The sequence below is a fragment of the Heloderma suspectum genome, chromosome 3 (assembly GCF_057233095.1).
Source record: "Heloderma suspectum isolate Gila_16-S chromosome 3, 16-S_ref, whole genome shotgun sequence".
Lineage (NCBI taxonomy): Eukaryota > Metazoa > Chordata > Lepidosauria > Squamata > Helodermatidae > Heloderma > Heloderma suspectum.
In genome coordinates, this window is record NC_139460.1 from 1,209,508 (window position 1) to 1,229,718 (window position 20,211).

Genomic DNA, 20,211 nt, shown 5'->3' on the forward strand with positions numbered 1-20,211 from the left:
GGTGGGAACGTGCCGTGGGACCGCGTGCTGCGCTGTGGAAGTGCAAGCGTCACTCAGAGAGAGAAATCGTCACGATCACCAGGCGCATCGCCCTGGGTTCACATTTTACCTCCGGATCGACCCTGCGAGGTTGTCTGCATTGAGTCAGAGCCCACAGCCATTCCGAGGCGTAAACCAGGGTTGACCATCGATGGGGCTTGGACTCGACGGTCTCGCAGGCCCCTTCCAGCCCCGCTCTTCTGCGACGCTAGCCCAGGACCACCCTGGCTGACTGCCATCTGCCTGGGGCCCCAGCCCAGCTTTGCTCTGTCATACATTCCTGGGTGTGTTCCATGGCGTCTGGGTGAGGATGTGTTCCCCGCTTGTGTGGGGGCTCGGGCAAGGGAACATTGCTTACAAGCCCTACTTGTGGGATTTCTGGAGGCATCTTGCTGGCCTGGGGAACGATGGGAATTGTAGTCCAACACATCGGGCGGGCCCCAGATCAGAGAAGGCTATCACAGTGGGCAGCTCACATCATTGGCATCCAAAAGGTCCCAGGATCAGCCCAAGACAGCATCCACAACTAACAAGGACCAGGTGAAGGACCTGGCTCTCCCGGAGAGCTACTGCTGGTCAGAGTGGGCCGTACTGGCTAGCGGACCCCCACTGTGGCCTGGTTTGCAGCAGCTTCCTAGCTCCATCTCGGGAAGTGGGCACACTTGCACAGCTGAGCCTAGCACGCCGACTGCGCCCGCCTGATCTGGCCCTGGTCGTGCACGCCTCGGTCGCTTCCCATAGGAGGGCTGCTGGAACGCACTGTGCTGGGGCTGCCTTCGGAAGCGGCTTGGAAGCTTCAGCTCAGGCAGACCGCTGGCCGGGGCGCTTAGAGGAATCACGCAACTCCCAGCCGCTTCACTGGCTGCCGGTCTGTTTTTGGGTGGAATTCAAAGTGCTGGTATGACCTATAGAGCCCCTATGCAGCTTGGGACCAGGCGACTGGAAAGACTGCCTTCGCCCGTAGGAGCCTGCCCAGTGTGCAAGAGGCTCTTCTCTCGTTCCCGCCACCTTCAGATGTGCATTTGACGGCAACCCTTTGGGGAGCCTTTTCAGTGGCCGGTCCCAGGTTATGGAACTCCCTGCTTGGCTCACACTCAGCTGTCCTTCTGCAGGCAGGAAAATACCTTTTTATTCAGGCAGGCTTTTGACATGTAAGCAGGTCTGTTGCATTGGGTGCTGTTTTTATTCTGTAATTTTCATGGGTTTTATCTGTGTTTTTAATGTATTTGCTTTATGACTATTGTAATTAAGTGCTTATTTAAACTTTGGTCCTTATTATTGCCAGCCACCTTGAGCACCAATTCTTCATAGACAGGTGGGGTATCAATCAATAAAACAGGAAGCTGGACAAGGTAGCTCCTCTAATCCAGTGGGGCTCTGCTGCTGCTGTGAGGCGGGGTCCCCAACCCTGATGGGCTCATTGGAAATCTGGGAAACTGTTGCGGGCCCCACCACAAAACAGCTGCCTTGGATCCATGGGTAGTTACAAAAGGCAAGAATCATGGAATCATAGAAGAGTAGGGTTGGAAGGGGCCCACAAGGCCATTGAGTGCAACCCCCTGCTCAAGGCAGGAATCCAAGAGTACAAGGCAGAGGCTGGGTCAGAGTCAGAAATACCAAACCCCATATTTGACCCCATCCAGCATAAAAACTAACAATTTCTCTCCCAGGAGCGCCCCTCAGAAACTTGCTCTATTCCCTTTCTCTCTCACACACCTTAACCGCCATCCACCCCCAGGCATGCGCCCCATTCATGAACACTCCCCCTCCCCAGTCTTTCACAGCCTCCACCTCAGGTTGTCAAGCGCTGTTGGGAAGGGGTCATCCCTCCACCTTTTCCCAGGATAGGAGGGTAAGCTGCACAGCCCCAGCCAGCTGCCATCTTGATTCCCCAGAACACCCCTGGGCCCACATGCGATCACAGAATCAGGGAACAGAGAATAGTAGGATTGTAAGCAGCCTACAAGAGCATCGAGTCCAACCCCCTGCTCAATGCAGGAATCCAGGTCAGAGCAACGTCTTGAACACCCCCAGTGTGGGAGATCCCACCACCTCCCCAGGTAATTGGTTCCATTGTCGTATTGCTCTAACAGTCAGGATGTTTTTCCTGATGTTCAGCCGGAATCTGGCTTCCTGTCACTTGAGCCCATGATTCCGTGTCCTGCACTCTGGGATGACCAAGAAGAGATCCCGGCCTTCCTCTCTGTGACAACCTTTCAAGGACTTGAAGAGCGCTATCATATCTCCCCACAGGCTTCTCTTCTCAAGGCTAAACATGCCCAGTTCTTTCAGTCTCTCCTCATAGGGCTTTGTTTCCAGTCCCCTGATCATCTTTGTTGCCCTCCTCTGAACCCTCTCCATTTTGTCTGCATCCTTCTTAAAGTGTGGTGCCCTGAACTGGACACAGTACTCCAGATGAGGCCTAACCAGTGCTGAGTAGAGGGGATCTAGTACCTCCCGGGACTTGGAAGCTATGCTTCTATGAATGCAGACCAAAATAGCATTTGCCTTCTTTGCAGCGACATCACATTGTTGGCTCATATTCAGCTTGTGATCGAAAACAATTCCAAGATCCTTCTCACTTGTAGGGTTGTTGAGCCACGTATCCCCATCTTGTAACTGTGCATTGGGTTTCTTTTTCCTAGGTGTAGAACTTTGCATTTATCCCCATTAAATGTAATTCTGTTGTTTTCTGCCCAGCGCTCCAGTCTATCCAGATCACTTTGAATTTTGTTTCTGTCTTCCAAAGTATTAGCTATCCCGCCCAATTTTGTGTCATTTGCAAATTGGATCAGCATTCCCTGCACCTCCTCCTCCAAGTCATTAATACAAATGTGGAAGAGCACTGGGCCCAGGACTGAGCCCTGCGGTTCCCCACTCGTTACCTCTCCCCAGTTTGAGAAGGTCCCATTGATAAGCACTCTTTGTGTCCGATTCTGTAGCCAACTGTGGATCCACCGGATCATTGTTTCATCTAGCCCACTTTGAGCTAGTTTGCTCATCAGGAGATCATGGGGCACTTTGTCGAAAGCTTTGCTGAAGTCGAGGTAGATGATGTCCACAGCATTCCCACAGTCCACAAGGGAGGTGACCTGATCCAAAAGTGAGATCAGATTCATCTGGCAGGATTTATTCTTGACAAATCCATGTTGGCTTCGAGGAATCATGGCATTGTTTTCAAGGTGCTTCCAGATGGATTGCTTTCTCATCTGCTCCAGAATTTTCCCTGGGATTGATGTCAGACTGACTGGTCTGTAGTTCCCAGGTTCCTCCTTTTTACTCTTTTTGAAGATAGGGACAACATTAGCCCTCCTCCAGTCATCTGGCACTACCCCCGTCCTCCATGATTTCTCAGAGAGAATAGACAGCGGTTCTGAGAGTTCTTCTGCCAGTTCCTTTATGACTCTAGGATGCAGTTCATCTGGTCCTGGAGATTTGAACTCATTCAAAGTCATGAGGTGTTCCTTGACCATATGCCTGTCGATCTCAAGCTGCAATCCTGCCCCTTCAGCCTGCACTTCACCTTTGCCAGGGGGGTCATAGACCCTCTTTTGGGAGAAGACTGAGCCAAAGCAGGAATTGAGCACCTCTGCCTTTTCCTTGTCATCTGTTATCTTGCTATCCTTATTTAATAGCTGAACCACCATTTCTTTCCTCTGTCTTTTACTAAGCACGTACCTGAAGAAAGACCTTTTGTTGCTTTGAGCCTCCCTTGCTTACCTCAGATTGTTCTCAGCTTTAGCCTTCCTGACGCCATCCCTGCAATTCTGTGCTACCTGCCTGTACTCTTCCCTTTGTTGCTTAGCCTTCTTTCCATTTCCTATATGTGTCCTTTTTTGTTTTCAGGCCATCTCTAAGCTTTTTGTGAAGCCACATTGGCTTCTTCCATTGACTTCCACCTTTTTTTTTCTTGTTGGAATTGTTTGTAATTGTGCCTTGAGAATTTCCTTTTTAAAAAAATCCCACTGATCTTGGACTCCTTTTCTTGTTAGAATCGCTTGCCATGGGACCATACTTATCATTGTTCTGAGTTTATTAAAATCAGGTTTCCTAAAATCCAGGATACGTGTTTGGCTACACACGGCTTTTGCTTCCTTTAGAACCAAGAGCTCAAGTACAACATGGTCGCTTTCCCCCAGAGTTCCTGTAACTGCTACTTAGAATCATAGAATCGTAGAATAGCAGGGTTGGAAGGGGCCTACAAGGCCATCAAGTCCAACCCCCTGCTCAATGCAGGAATCCAAGTCAGAGCATCCCTGACAGATGGCTGTCCAGCCTCGTCTTGAACGCCTCAAGTGTGGGAGAGTCCACCACCTCCCTAGGTCATTGGTTCCATTGTTGTATTGCTTTATCCACTAAGTCATCTCTGTTGGTTAGGATCAAGTCAAGGATAGCCGATCCTCTAGTTCCTTCCTCTACTTTCTGTAGGAGGAAGTTATCCGCCACACAAGTCAGGAATTTCCTGGAGGGGCCATGTTTTGCAGAATATGTCTCCCAACAAATATCGGGGAAATTGAAGTCCCCCATTACTACTACATCATGCTTCCTTAAAACATTGGCTATTTGCTTTTCAAAAGTTTCATCCTTGTCTTCTCCTTGATTGGGTGGCCGGTAGTAGACTCTGACCACCAGGTTCCTTTTATTCTTTGCTCCATTTATTTCAACCCAGATGCTCTCGATGGGGCTACCAAGCTCCTCCTCCTGTATTTCTGTGCAGAGATATGTCTTTTCCACATACAGTGCAACCCCACCTCCCTTTCTGTTCCTCCTGTTCTGTTTGAACAAGTTATATCCTGCAATTGCTGTATTCCAGGCAAGGGAGTCATCCCACCAGGTCTCAGTTACACCTATCAAGTCATAATTTCCCTCTTGTATTAAGAGTTCAGGTTCATTCTGTTTGTTTCCCATACTCTGGGCATTAGTATATGGACATCCAAAACCATGTGCTTCATAGTCTGGCTTTCTTCCTACATGTTTGTGAAGAGTATTATTGGCGCTATCAGAGCTGTTCTCTATTGCGGTGCATGAGCCTTTGTCCAGCTACACTGGGAAAGTTTTTCAAAAAGGGGTTGCCTTGCTCTGAGGGGTGGAGGGGCCATGTCCTACAGTCCCTGGACTCCTGGTGGGGGATTTGCATGAAAGGTGGGTGGAAACAAGTGGAGGGATCCGTCCCTTGGCCACACACGGATATTCTCAGCCCCTTGCACTTTAGGCTGGGGACCTCTCCTACCTGCCATTTTTGGCATCCTTCTTAACCCCCCCCCCCCAACTTCAAAAGCAAGGCCGGAGCTGCAGTTTGGGGCTCTGCTTCAGGGGGAGGCGCTGTTCCAACCAAGTCATTTTTTAACTCATCTGCTCTGCCCACCCCCGTTCAGGAAACCTTAAAAGGAGCTCTAGATTATTCCAGCTCTACCCTGGCATTTTTGCTGATGGGTTTTTGCTTTTGGATATGTAGGAGGTGTGTTCGGCCTGCATGGTTTTTAGTTGTTTTAGTTTTAAACAGCTGTTGTGATATTTGTTTTAAACTTATATTGGTGTATTGTATGAATATTGAGGAGTGTTGAGAATATTGGTGTATTGTATGAATCATAGAATAGTAGGGTTGGAAGGGCCTACAAGGCCACTGAGTCCAACCCCCTGCTCAATGCAGGAATCCAAGTCAGAGCATCCCTGACAGATGGCTGTCCAGCCTCGTCTTGAAGGCCTCCAGTGTGGGAGAGCCCACCACCTCCCCAGGGAATTGGTTCCATTGTCGTATTGCTCTAACAGGAAGTTTTTCCTGATGTTCAGCCGGAATCTGGCTTCCTGTCACTTGAGCCCATGATTCCGTGTCCTGCACTCTGGGAGGATCGAGAAGAGATCCTGGCCTTCCTCTCTGGGACAACCTTTCAAGTCCTTGAGGAGTGCTATCACATCTCCCCTCAGTCTTCTCTTCTCAAGGCTAAACATGCCCAGTTCTTTCAGTCTCTCCTCAGAGGGCTTTGTTTCCAGTCCCCTGATCATCTTTGTTGTCCTCCTCTGAACCTGCTTCAGTTTGTCTGCATCCTTCTTAAAGTGTAGTGCCCAGAACTGGACACAGTACTCCAGAGGAGGCCTAACCAGTGCTGAGTAGAGGGGAACTAGTACTTCCCGGGATTTGGAAGCTATGCTTCTATGAATGCAGCCCAAAATGGCATTTGCCTTTTGTGCAGCCACATCACATTGTTGGCTCATATTCAGCCTGTGATCTACAGCAATTCCAAGATCCTTCTCGTTTGCGGTGTGGTTGAGCCAAGTATCCCCCACCTTGTAAGTGTGCATTTGGAGTCTTTTTCCTAGGTGCAGAACTTGGCATTTATCCCTATTAAATGTCATTCTGTTTCCTGCTCAGCGCTCCACTCTATCAAGATCACTTTGAATTTTGTTTCTGTCTTCCAAAGTATTAGCTATCCTGCCCAATTTTGTGTCATTTGCAAATCTGATCAGCATTCCCTGCACCTCCTCCTCCAAGTCATTCATAAAAATGTGGAAGAGCACTGGCCCCAGGACTGAGCCCTGCGGTACCCCACTCGTTACCTCTCCCCAGTTTGAGAAGGTCCCATTGATAAGCACTCTTTGAGTCCGATTCTACAGCCAACTGGGCCTTGAGAATTTCCTTTTTTAAAAGCTCCCACCCATCTTGGACTCCTTTTCTCCTTAGTGTCGCTTGCCATGGGACCTTACTGATCATTGTTCTGAGTTCATTAAAATAAGCTTTCCTAAAATCCAGGGTACGTGTTTGGCTACACTGGCTTTTGCTTCCTTTACAACCAAGAACTCAAGTACAACATGGTCGCTTTCCCCCAGAGTTCCTGTAACTGCTACTTTATCCACTAAGTCATCTCTGTTGGTTAGGATCAAGTCAAGGATAGCCGATCTTCCAGTTCTGTCCTCTCCTTTCTGTAGGAGGAAGTGATCCGCCACACAAGTCAGGAATTTCCTGGAGGGGCCATGTTTTGCTGAATTTGTCTCCCAACACGTATCGGGGAAATTGAAGTCCCCCTTGACTACTGCATCACGCTTCCTTGAAACATTGGCTATTTGCTTTTCAAAAGTTTCATCCTCGTCTTCTCCTTGATTGGGTGGCCGGTAGTAGACTCCGACCACCAGGTTCCTTTTATTCTTTGCTCCATTTATTTTGATCCAGATGCTCTCGATGGGGCTACCAAGCTCATGCTCCTGTATTTCTGTGCAGAGATATGTATTTTTCACATACAGTGCAACCCCACCTCCCTTTCTGTTCCTCCTGTTCTGTTTGAACAAGTTATATCCTTCAATTGTTGTGTAACAGTCATGAGAGTCATCCCACCAGGTCTCAGTTACACCTATCAAGTCATAATTTCCCTCTTGTATTAGGAGTTCAGGTTCGTTCTGTTTGTTTCCCATACTCTGGGCATTCGTATATAGACATCGAAGACCATGTGCTTCATAGTCTGGCTTTCTTCCTACATGTGTCTGAAGACTATTATTGGGTGCTATCAGAGCTGTTCTCTCTGTTGCAGTGCATGCGCCTACACCCACTGTTACCCCCAACTTTACATCTCCCATCCCCGTAGGATTCAGTTTAAAGCCCTCCTGATGAAGTTCTTCATGCTGTGGCCAAACACATTCTTCCCGTCCTTGGTGAGGTGCAACCCGTCCCTTGCCAACAGCCCATCTTCCAGGAAGTATAGCCTGTGGTCCAAGAATCCAAATCTCTCTTGTCGGCACCACCTTCGTAGCCATTCACCCGGAGTATTTCCCTTTCCCTTTCTATCCCTCTTCTAACTACTGGAAGGATGGATGAGAAAACTATCTGGGCCCCAAAGTTCTTGAGTTCCCTTCCCAAAGCTTCAAAGTCTGACATGATTTCTTCGTAGCTCCGCTTGGCGCTATCATTTGATCCCACATGGATGAAAATAAAGGGATACCTGTCAGTGGGCTTTATGAGTGCAGGCAACCTGAGCAGGGGGTTGGACTCGAATATTGAGGCGGTGCAGCGAATGCTGATCAAATTTCAGATGACACAAAATTGGGCAGGACAGCTAAATACTTTGGAAGACAGAAACAAAATTCCAAGTGATCTTGATAGGTTGGAGGGCTGGGCAGAAAACAACAGAATGACATTTAATAGGGATAAATGCCAAGTTCTGCACCTAGGAAAAAGAAACCAACTGCACAGTTACAAGATGGGGGATACATGGCTCAACAACACAACAAGCAAGAAGGATCTTGGAATTGTTGTCCATCACAAGCTGAACATGAGCCAACAATGTGATGTGGCTGCAAAAAAGGCAAATGCCACTTTGGGCTGCATTCACAGAAGCATAGCTTCCAAATCCCAGGAAGTACTAGTTCCCCTCTACTCAGTACTGTTTAGGCCTCCTCTGGAGTACTGTGTCCAGTTCTGGGCACCACACTTTAAGAACGATGCAGACAAACTGGAGAGGGTTCAGAGGAGGGCAACAAAGATGATCAGGGGACTGGAAACAAAGCTCTGTGAAGACAGACTGAAAGAACTGGGCATGTTTAGCCTTGAGAAGAGAAGACTGAGGGGAGATATGATAGCGCTCTTCAAGTCCTTGAAAGGTTGTCCCAAAGAGGAAGGCCAGGATCTCTTCTCGATCATCCCAGAGTGCAGGACACGGAATCATGGGCTCAAGTTACAGGAAGCCAGATTCCGGCTGAACATCAGGAAAAACTTCCTATCAGAGCAATACGACAATGGAGCCCATTCCCTCGGGAGGCGGTTGGCTCTCCCACACTGGAGGCCTTCAAGACAAGGCTGGACAGCCATCTGTTAGGGATGCTCTGACTTGGACTCCACACTGAGCAGGGGGTTGGACTCGATGGCCTTGTAGGCCCCTTCCAACCCTGCTATTTTGTGATTCTAGGTATTTGAATATTTTTGTGAGCCGCTTTGGGGGCCTTTTGGCCCAAAGGCAGCATAGAAATAAAGTATAACGTAGTACACACCCAAAAGACAAGACTGGGACAAAGATGTGCCAGAGTTGGGCCTTTATTGATGACCATAATTTTGCAAGCCACAGACAGCCCAGTGGCAACACTCACCACTACCAGCATCGGCGCCCCCCCGGAACTGGCACGGCCTTAGGAGGTGTGGCATCCATGTGGCACAGCGGGTGGGGCATCAGCTTCCCGGGCAGCAAGGAGGCACGAGGGCTGCCCAAGCAGTGGAGGGGCCCCTCCCCCTCCATTTTTGGTATCAAGTTGTTCCAAAGTCACTTGTGGTAACTAGTTCAGTAAGTGATTAAGACACGAATGAAGGTAGCCCGGTCACAGCACCAGCGCAGGGGCAGCCCGCGGCCGACAAGTACAACCTTGCCGCGCCCGGCCCAGGAGAGCAATGCTGCTGGGATGGGGGGGGGGGGTCCCGCTCGCCTCCCCTGGGAGAGGCAGGCTTGGCACAGTGTTCTGCTAGGACACTCTCACATGGCCGTGCCCCTCTCCACCATGGAGTCCCTGGCCCACACCTTTCTCAGCCCCCCTGCCCGTTTTACCAGCCCCCGCCCCCTTTCTGCATTTGCTGCTGCCCCCACAGCCCTCCAGCAGGGACCCCCACATGTGGCACAGGGGCCTTGGCTCCTCTCCCCTCGCAACTGCCTGAGGTTCAAGGCACCACAGGCTGCAGGGCAAATTAAGCCACCAGCAGGTCTGGAGAACCGAAGCCTTGGACTCCCTGGGACGGATATCCTTTGCACCCTGCTGCCGGGTGAATCCTGGTCTCCCCGCTTGCACATTTGGGAGGGAGGGGGGCCAAGGCATTGATGCCCCCAAGCAGGATTCCCCCAACCGGACCCTCGCCGCAAACCCCTCTCACTGGCCATGGGGCGCGTTTCCTCGAACGGCCCTCTGGGGGAAGCGTTGGACGTTCCCAGAAGCCACATCGTGCAAAGGGCGCCATCTATGATGCCCCGCCCCACGTAGCCCCAGGAGGGGCCCTTTCTGGCCCACCCAACGGTGCCTGGCCTGTAGCGATGTGGGGCAAACGCCCCCTCGCCCCCGAGACCTGCGTGGCAGCACCCCATGGCGGCCTTCAGAGGGGTGTTTCCTGCTTGTACTCGTAGCCGCAAGTGGGGCCCTCAAACTGCAGCTTGATAGCTGCTTTCAGGTGCAGACGGGGGTCCAGGGCGTCAGTGGGGAGCAGGGGGCTGCCAGAATCCCCGTGGGGCTTGGCGGCGAGGTCTGCGGGGTGGAGGGGTGGCAGGGCGTCCCGGCGCCGCCAGGGCAGCGAGTGCTGCTGGATCTGCTGTGCAAAGCCGAGGCTGTCGACGGGGACAGTGTGGGCTGTGGCGAGCGAATGGAAGGTGGAGGACGAGGCCGCCGAGGAGCAGTGCGAGACCTGGGACGTGCGGCGCTCGCCAGCCGAGTCCAGGGAGGCGGAAGGGGAGCTGTCCAGCTTGCCGGGGGGGGCGGGGCTGCTGGCAGAGCTGCTGGAGGAGCCCAGCTGGGGGGAGGTGGGCACAGTCGAGGTGGCCCTGTGGCACTCCAGCAGCCTCAGCACGGCCTGCTGGCCCTGCTTAGCCGCCATGCGACTGGGGGTGCGCCCAGCCCGGTCTAGCACATGGGGGCTGGCCCCGTGCTCCAGCAGCACTCTCGCCACCTCAACTTGCCCCTCCTGGGCAGCAATGCCCAGGGCTGTGGCCCCCTGGCGGCAGGCGTGGTTGGGCTGCGCCCCGCTCTCCAGCAAGAGGCGTGCAATGTGGGCGTGGCCCTGCCAGGCAGCCAAGTGCAGGGCGGAGCGGTGCTCCCCGTCCACAGCATCCACGTCAGCCCCGTAGCTCAGCAGCAGCCGCGTGGCTTCCGCCTGGCCCTGCCAACACGCCACGTGCAGTGCCGTACGGCCCTGGCTGTCCCGCCCCTCCAGGCTGGCCCCGTTTTCCAGCAACAGCTCTGCCATTCCCAAATGTGCCTCCAGCACCAGCAGGTACAGCATGGGGCGTCCGTCGGTGTCGAACAGATTCACGTCCGCACCCTTGCGCAAAAGCAGCTCAGCAGTGGCACGGTGCCCACCCAGCATGGCCAGGGAGAGGGCAGAGCGCCCACTGTAGCCCTGGTGGTCCACAGGGGAGCCATGCTCCAGCAGGAGCTGCACAAGGGCCGTGTGGCCTTCCTGGGCGGCCAGCATCAGTGGGACTTGCCCATCCTGGTTCGGCTCGGCTAGCCGGGCCCCGGCCTCCAGCAGGGCAGCACAGGTCCTTGTGTGGCCCTGCCAGACAGCCAAATGCAGCGGGGTCCAGCCCAGCCCATCTCGGTGGTTCTCATCCAGGCCCCGCTCCAGCAGAGCTCTGACCACAGCTTCGCTGCCCTGCCCGGCGGCCACGCCCAGCGCTGTCCGGCCCTCGCTGTCCAGTATGTCAACAGCCGCGCCCCAAAGCAACAAGCTGTCCACCACTGCCCTGTGGCCCATGGAGGCTGCAGCCAGGAGCGGGGTGCAACCCATGGTATCTGCCTCATCCACATCAGCCCCGGCTTCCAGCAGCAATTCCACCACATCCACGTGGCCTTCGTAGGCAGCAACCAGCAAAGGAGTCATGCCATCCCGGTCTGCATGTCCTGGAGAGGCCCCATAATCCAAGAGGAGCTCGACCACCTTTGCATAGCCACGGCTGGCCGGGACGCACAGGGCTGCCACGGAAAGGGCTGTGCGTCCATCCACATCAGCATGGTCCACGTGAGCACCGTGAGCTAGGAGCAGTGCCACAATCTCACGATGCCCCATGTAGGCAGCAGCGATGAGTGCTGTCCGCCCCTCTATGTCGGCCTGGTTGACATCTGCTCCATGCTCCAAGAGTGTGGCCACAATGTCCTCGTGGCCACCCCAGGCAGCAGCTCTCAGAGCCGTTCTCCCCTCCGTGTCAGCGCACTCCACATTGGCTCCAGCTTGCAACAAGACCCCCACGGCCTCACTGTGCCCCCCCCAGGCAGCGGCCCGCAGCGCTGTCCAGCCTTCGCGGTCTGGGCGGTCGATGTTGGCACCGTGGGCCAGCAAGCACAGCAGGACCCGCGTATGCCCTTGGCGTGCTGCCAGGGTCATGGGCGTCTGCCCATGCCGGTCTGGGAGCTCCGCCCGTGCCCCGCGCGCAAGCAGCAGCCCCGCCACCTCATGGCTGCCGCTGTGGGCTGCGCTGGCCAGCAACGTCCGCCCGTTCACGTCCCGCTGGTCGACACTGGCGCCATTTTCCAGCAGGAGCCGGACGGAGTCCTCGTGCTCCAAGGCGTGCTGCAGGGCGGGTCCTGGCCCCCGGTCCCCAAGGCGGGCCCCGGCCAGCACCAGGAGCTCCAGCACCGCTGGGGCCAAGGGCGGCAGCAGCGCCTCCTCTGCCTCCAGGCAGTGCTCCACCGGCGCCCCGCACCACACCAGCCACAGGGCCAGCTGCCAAGGCTCCGTGGCCAGCTCCGCGTGGAGCAGGTGGTGGGCCAGCTCATGCACCCGCTCCGAGCCCAAGGCTGGCGCCTGGCAGGAGGCACTCATGGCCAGCAGAGCATGCCCACGGGCCGGGCGGCACAGGTACTTCTGGGTGCAGTGCTTGACGTCACAGAGCCAGTCGGCAAAGCTGGCGTGGAAGAGGATGCAGGCGCTGCCAGGGCCCTTGCGGAGAAGCCCTGCCAGGGCGGCCAGCCAGCCCTCAAACTCCTCCCAGGGGACTGGGTGGCGTGTCCAGACAGCCGCGTACAGCTCTGCCGGCTGCAGCGGGCGTGGGGCGGCCAGCAGGGCCTCCAGCAGGGGGCGGACGCTGGCAAAGGCGCAGCCGGGGAAGAGGCGCTGGCAGAGCCAGAGGTAGAGGCCGTAGAGGGTGCCGGGGATGTGGCGCACCTCGTGCAGAGTGACCAGCTCCCCGGCAACGCCGTCCAGCACCCGCTCCAGGTACAGCAGGCAGCCGTCGCTCTTGATGTGCAGCTGACTCAGGACCTCCGCCGTGTCCTGGGTCAGGCGCCGTCGGAGGGCCTCCTCCCCATCCAGCCGTGCCAGGATGTACTGCTGCACGTCGCAGACCACCGGTTCCCGCCGCAGGTCATCCAGACACAGCCGCCGGAATCCTGGGAAGGAAAGGGGGGGATGAGAACAGCCTGGCCCTCAAGCCCCCCCCCATCAACGTGGAACAAGGACAGGAAGCTGCACTCAGCACCTGACTCCCCGCTGCTGTGCCGCTAAAGGAGGCGGGGTGGGGCAGGGCACTAGGATCGATCCCAGGCTAGTGATCTCCAAGGCGGGAGGAAGAGGGAAGAGTGCGCTCCCTCTCCGCAGGCAGCTCCCAATTATCGCAGGAAAACACGCTGGGAACTGGAGCGCGCTCCCCAGGCATGCCCCGGGGTCCCTCTCGCCCGCCAGCCCAGGCCTGCAAGGAATGCCCAACACGCTCCCCGCCATGCCGACCTTTCAGACTCCTCATCCCAACCAAACATGCTCCAGGGAAGGGGCTGGTCCAGGAAGGGCAAGACTTGCGCCCCAGGGCTACTTTGTGGGGGCCACTCAGCCGCTCACGGCAGCCAGTCCCCAGCCAAGAGAGTCCCACGGGGCGGTCCAGGCGCCCGCAGCTGGCCACCCCACCCCCAGAGTGCGCCCGCCCCACCAGTTCCTCCCCAGGCCCCCCTCACCTGGGAAGAGGCGCAGCACCCCTGTGCTGCGAGAGCGGGCTGTGCACACCAGCAGCAGCCAGGGGGGCAGCAGCTGCAGGTGGCTTCCCAGGAGCTGGGCGAGGGTCTGGCTGGGGCCTGGCGGGGGCCCCCGCTCCTCTCCACGGCTGCTCCAGCCGGCGTCCAGCGCATCCACGACCATCAGCAGGGGCTTCGGGGGGGGCGCCAGGTCCAGCAAGGGGAGCAGCACAGCTCTGGGGCGGGGGGGGGGGGGCGGAGAGAAATGCTGAATGCCCCAAATGGGGACTGTTTGTTCCTTTTCCGCTCATGTTTCTAATTTATATGTTGCTATGCTATTTTTTAATTCAGATTTTGTTTTAAACCTGCATTTTGTTAGCTGCCTCGTGCATCATTTTTTGGCAGAAAGTGGATCTACGTTTAATGAATAAGCTGCCCAACAGACCCCACAAGGGACATCACGGAGAAAAGGTGGCAGCAGCTGCACCAGACTGAGTCCTGGGACAGATGACTGTCAGGGGAGCCCTGAGGCTGGATCAGACCACGGGCTCCTCTTGACGAGCGCTGTGTTCCCACAGATGCCCCAATGGGGAGCCACCAGCAGGACATGCGCGCGACAGCCCCCTCCCAATTGTGTTCCCCAGCAGCTGCTTTACATTGTACACTGCGTTTGATACGGGAGGGAATCGAAGGCAGGACCAGTGGTCTTACGTGCCACAAATGTGTCCAGTCCCCTCTGAAGGGCCTCCAAATTGGTGGCCATCACCACAACTCATGGTGGCCAATTCCAGTTGAACTCTGGGCTGTGTGAAGAAGTCCCTCCTTTGATCTGTCCTGAATCTGCCACCCATCAGCTCCATGGGAGGACCCTGCTGGGTTCCGGTATTCTCCCTCTCCGCGTTCTCCACCCCGTGCAGAATTCTATCAGCCTCTGTCGCGTCACAGGAACGCGGGAGGCTGCCTAACGCTGAGTCAGCCCCCTTGGTCCATCCAGCCCAGTATCGTCTACACTGACCGGCAGCTCTGGCTCTTCTCTGGGGTTGCAGGCTGGATTCTGTCCTGGAGATGCTGCCGGAGATCAAACCTGGGACCTTCTGAGTAGGGATGGTAGAGAATTCCGCCACAGATCCCAGGGGGGTCAAATTCCAGTGAATTCAGCCCCCCGGAACCCGGGGCAGAATGGAGCCCCCCGCCCCACGAAATGGACCCTACCTGGCTGTGGCTCGGCAGCAGTGGCTCCGGCCGCTGCCGGGCTGCTGCGGCCACAAATATTTGCGTCCCTACGCCAGCAGGACAGGATTCCGGGGGGAGGAATGGATCGCCTCCCCCCACTTGCGGAACCCGGCAGAGCCAGGTAAGCAGGGTTTTGTACACCCCTACTTCTGAGTGCAGAGCAAGGGCTCCACCACCGCCACCCCTTTTCTAAACGAAGGAACCCCAAAGACAGGGGTCTTTCCTTACAGGGCAGCTGCTCCAGCCCCACAGAGCAACTTGGATCCCCAAAAGAGATGCAGAGGGGCTGGGAGCAGCCCACGGAGCAGTAAGCCACGTGGCAGGCAGAAGGTGGCTCCTGTTTCCAGTCTCATCAGCCCCTCTCTTGAGACCCCACTCCATGGCAGACCCTGCCCTCTGGGCGGCTGTGCATGCATCCCGAGGACAGCACAGAAAAGGGTGTCCCGGCAAGGGGGGGTGGGAGGAGAGGGGCTGCCCCCCTGTGCCCAGCAACCTGCAGGCCGTACCTGCGGAAGGCTTCGTCCGGGTCCCTCTTGCACTCAGCTGTCTCCAGGGTGCGACGGGCATCTGCCTGGCTCAGGCGCATGCGGTACCCAGGCAGCAGAGGGCAGCGCTCAATCTGCTGAACCAGCCGCAGCAGGAAGCTGCGTGGCGAGCAGGTGGCGGCATCGTGGGGCTGGCAGAAGTGCCAGGCCAGGGCGCTCTCACCCAACCCCGCCCGGCGCCCGGCTGCAGACGTGGGCCACAGCGCTTCGGTGCACAGGGCGGTCTTGCCGCTGCCTGGGCCCCCTGTCACCAGAACGCCCCCGCCCCCCTCCAGACTGAGCGCCAGCCGGCCCAGGGCCCACTCCCGGCAATAGAAGGGCTTGCCCCGCAGAAGGCTCCCGGCTGCCTCCATGCCAGGCGCGGGCGGGCATGGCAGCACCCCAGCAGCAGCAGTGCCAGCGGAGGCTTCGGGACAGGATCCGAGGGCAGCCAGGGGTGCCGCCTACGTGGGGCTGCGGTCTGGAAAGGGGGAAACCTGGTGGGGGAGAGAAAACAGCATGACAGCCCTGCCTGCCAGCTGGTGGCAAATCCCTCGCCCCCAGCTCCTGAGGTCAAGGCCAGCCCCCGCCTGTTGCCCTCTCCCCGCTTGCCTCAGCCCAGGCCCTCCCTCTACCACTAACCCTGTGTTCTCCAGGAACCTTTGCTGCCCCCCCCCCACCGGGCTAATCCCAGCCGCAAGGCAAGGCAAGCCACACCGGGAGAGGCAGCGGATGCTGATTCATCACCCCACACCCTGAGCTGGGCCAGCCCTGTGGCTGGGCCAGTAACCCCCTCCTGCCCAAACTGTTCCCTCTGGAGTGCGGGGGGGGGGGACAACACCTGTCTGTCGAGGGGACCAAGCCAGAAGAAGGGGGGAATATCTACCCCCCCCAGCAGCTGGCCACAATGCTTGGGGAGGAGCCCCGTGGGAAATAGGGTCTCCCCAGATTAAAGGGGAGCAGGCCCAGGCCCACTCCCACGACCTGGGGCTCCCCTCCCAACAGCTGCTGATGGAGAGGGGGAGGGAGGGGCGCGTGCGTGGGGGGGCAGTCACACACCAAGCCCAGGCAGCTGCCTCTGCAGCACATTCCCGGCCCCACCTTGGGCTGTGTCGACCCCCCCACCTACATTTCCAGGAAAAGAGCAAGGCGGGGGGGGGGGGAGTCCTGCCTCATCTTGCCCTACACGGGAGCCAAGGAAAAGGGCGGGATGGAGGGTGTCAGCCCGGGCAGGGGGGGCAACCTCGGAGGTGTTGGGGAACGCCAGATCTGCAGGCTGCAGGCCCCCGCACGCCCTGGGGCGCAGAGGGGGCGCGCTTTTGACCGCGGCACGGGGGGCGGGAGCCTGCTCGCCCCTCGCTCGCTCTGCGCCCTCACCGCCGGGCGGGGCGGGGCGGGGCTGCTCCACGAGGCTCGGCGCCCGCCGCGCCCCAAGCGAGGGGCCCGCGCAGGCCGGGAGGGGCCGGCGCCCGACACCCCAGGCAGGCCACGGCGCCCCACCAGCCCCGCGGCGAGGGGCGGCGCCTCCAGGGCATGCCTGCGCCGAGGGCAGCCGCGCGGAGCCCGGGGGCGGCGCTGAGAGGCGGGGCCCCGGGGCGGCGGCCCGAGCGGAGGGGCGCCCGGGGCCGGGGAAGCGCCGCCCGCCCGCCCGCCCGCGCCCAGGAGCAGGGCGGCGGGCCGGCGCTCGGGGGCCCAGCGGAGCCGGGGCTCCTGCGGGGCGCGCTCGTGGGCCGGGCGCGCCGGGGGAGCGACCGCCGCGGGGGCGGCACAACGGGCGGGGCGCGGGCGGCCGCGCAGGGCAGCGGGGCCTCCTTCCGCGCGCCTCCCCCGCCCTCCCCCGCGTACCTGCTGCCCGGCTCGGGGGGCGGCGGTGACGGGGCGGCTCCGGTGGGGCGAGGCTGGCCGGGCGGCCGCCAAACTTCCGCTCGCTCCGGCCGGAGACAGGAAGAAGGAGGCGGCCGCGGCGGGACCTCGCCCCCCCGGCGCACGCTCCCGGGCGCCCTCCCAGCAGACGGCGGCCGCTGCCCCGGAGCTCGGGGACGGCGCCTCTGAGCGCGTGCGGAGCGCGCCTCCCGCAGCCTGCGGCCGCCCTTCCGCTCCCGGCATCCGTCCCCGCCGGGCCGCCTCCGCGGCAGCCGCCCTCGTCCCCGCGGGCGCGGGCTGCGCCGCGTGCAGCGCCTCCCGCCCCGCGCCTCTGGCTGCCCGGCGCGCGGCGGGCTGGGTGACGCCCCCGCCCCGCCGGCCGGAGGCGGACGCCCGGGCTCTCGCTTTGCCCCCGAGGGCTGGGCGGGCGCCTGCGGACTCTCCGCGGCCAGTGCCCAGGTTGGGCGGCCAGAACCAGCCCGGCAACCGGGAAGCCGGGCCGGGGTCGCGCTGCCGCAGATCCCCGCCCCAGCGGGCTCTCGGGAGCGCCCCGGGCTGCCGGCAGTGGGCGCCGCTGCCCCGCCGGCCTCCAGGCGCCCGCGGCTGGGGGTCCCGCTGAGCGCACCGTCGCTTCGCGTGAAGCCCGCCCGAGAGCGGGGCCTTCGCGTCCGCCTGGCCTGGCGCCCAACAGCGACGACCGGCCGGGGTCCGGCGCTGGGCCGAGCCCATCGGCGGGATGCCGCGTGCTCGCGGGCTCCGGCCTGGGCTGGCCACAGGCGCGCCGGCAGAAGGCGCCTCCGGGGAGGAAACGCAGCCCGCCCCCTCGAGCGCAACGACGGGACACCCGCCCAGGCGCCGGCCGGAGGGCGGCGCGCGCTTGCGGATCTGAACGTGGGCAGAAGCTCTGGGGAAGAGGCGGCCACGGGCTTCAGAAGGGGGTGTATTCCGAAAGGGGGGCGCCCCTCTTCTCCGCAGAGCCTTGCGCTGCCGAGGTGAAGAACGGTGGTGGAATACCGGGGGTCTGTGGCGGACCTCGTCCAGGCATGGCACAGCAGCGTCTGCCACCGTGGGAGCCTCAGAATGACCTTGGCCTTTGGCCCCAGCCCAGAGCATGTGCTCCCTTCGAGGCAGCCCACTCCCCACACGTCCACGGCGCTCCCCTCCTCTCAGCTGCATTGTGCTGAGCAGCTGGCAGGGAAGGCGGCCTTTGTGGTGGAAGTTCTCAGCTGGACTCCAGCTGGCCAGTCGGCCGGCCTGCTAAGCAGGTGCCCTGAGCTGGGCTGAGCGCTGGGACGGCTAGAGGGCCTCTTTGCCTCTGGGCCCAGAGGCAGAGATTGCCATCCAACCCAGAGATGGGCCTGGACCTCGAAAAGCTCCGGGCCAAGGCATCAAGGTCGGGATATGGCAAACATGGGAGCCGCATGGATTGCTTCAAGACGTCCTTTTCTGGCACAGCGACAATCTTTGTTCGCCTTCATACTGCAGGCTCAGGGGAAGGACTCGCATTAAAACCAAACTGCGAATCTCCAACAAAATTTGGAATTAAGCAGCCAGCGCTGTTTGCAACCAACAGTAAGCGAAAGAACACCAGAAGAGCCCTGAGGCTGGATCAGACCGAAGTCCTTCCAGTCCAGCATTCTGCACACACAGTGGCCCGCTGGCTGCCCACAGGAACGTTTGGGGCTTTTACCCGAGAGAAAGAGTGAGCAAGGTGGGATGCGATGGAGGAGTATAGAGTGAAAGTGGAACAGGAGATGTCTCTATCTCACTCATAATACTAGAACTCTTGGGGGTCTTCCTAGCACAGTTGGTTACAGAACTGATCAGGAGGAAGCCACCCTGGACTTAATCCTGAGTGATGCCCAGGACCTGGTGCGAGGTGTGAGTGTCGTTGAAGCGATGGAAATAGTGACCACAGTGCCATCAAATTTAATTTATATTTAAGTGGAACACTGACAAAGATGACCAACACTGAATTTACAGTAGACTTCGAAAGAGGAAACTTCTAAAAAATGGTTGGACTTGTAAAAAGGAAGTTGAAAGGGAAAGTCAAGATGGTAAGATATCTCCGGAACACTTGGGAGTTCAAAACCACAATAATAATGCTTGGCGGTTAGTCAACGCCATAATAATGGAAGCTCAGCTAGAACGTATACCGCAGGTCAGGAAGGAGAGTGCAAAGTCCAGAGGTCACCAGCATGTTTATTGAGCAGTGTCATAGAATCACAGAATAGGAGGGTTGGAGGGGCCTATAAGACCATCGAGTCCAGCCCCCTGCTCAGTGCAGGAAAGGAACATCAAGGAACCTATGATAGAAAAGGAGGCTTCCTTCAGAAATGGAATGGATTTGGGCAAATGGAGTTGCCCAAATGAGGAGGACAGAAAGGAGCACAAATTTGTATAAAATAAATACAAACAAACAAAAGGGGGATGCAAAAGGAAAGTAAAAATTGAGCATATTGCCAAAAATATTAAGATCATCATTACAAAATGGAACAATACAAAATACTTCAAAAGAGGAAACTGGCTAGGGAGGCAGCTGGGCAACAAGGGAGAGAAAGTTGTGCTAAAGAGGATAAGGAGATTGTAGAGAAGCTGAATTAATTCTTTACACCTGTCCTCGCTGTGGAAGATGTAGGATGTAGATGCCCAGGCCTGAACAGATACTTTCATTGCGTGACAGGTGCAACAGTTTATTTGCACATCCGCGCTTCCTGTGGAGTTCCCATCCAGCAGTTGCTCCTTGCAAGGGGCTACCTGGAAACACCCCGCCCTCCCAGTCCTTCCCTTTCGCCTACTTTGCCAGAGGGCTCAGCTGGGCTCTGTGCAGGAGCCCTGGGGCCAAGTGGAGGTGGGGGGTGCCTTCCAAGCAGAGATCCAGATGGTGTAGTGGGGATGTGCACGTTTTTGGGGTTCCTTTGGTGGGGGGAGGGGGACG

At 58.0% G+C, this 20,211-nt stretch overlaps 2 protein-coding genes across 2 annotated transcripts in view; one reads left to right on the forward strand and one right to left on the reverse strand.

The window, feature by feature from the left end:
• The window catches only part of LOC146349164 (uncharacterized), a 225,069-nt gene that overhangs the window by 152,104 nt on the left and 52,754 nt on the right, over positions 1–20,211 (forward strand). The gene's annotated exons all lie outside the window — the stretch shown is intronic.
• On the reverse strand, positions 9,045–17,356 carry LOC146349169 (uncharacterized). Its single transcript, XM_084842153.1, has 4 exons — positions 17,256–17,356; positions 15,393–15,907; positions 13,657–13,889; positions 9,045–13,098 (listed from the first exon to the last, which is right to left on the reverse strand). The coding sequence occupies exons 2-4, from the start codon at positions 15,782–15,784 to the stop codon at positions 10,094–10,096; spliced, it is 3,630 nt and encodes a 1,209-aa protein (XP_084698279.1). The 5' UTR covers positions 15,785–15,907; positions 17,256–17,356; the 3' UTR covers positions 9,045–10,093.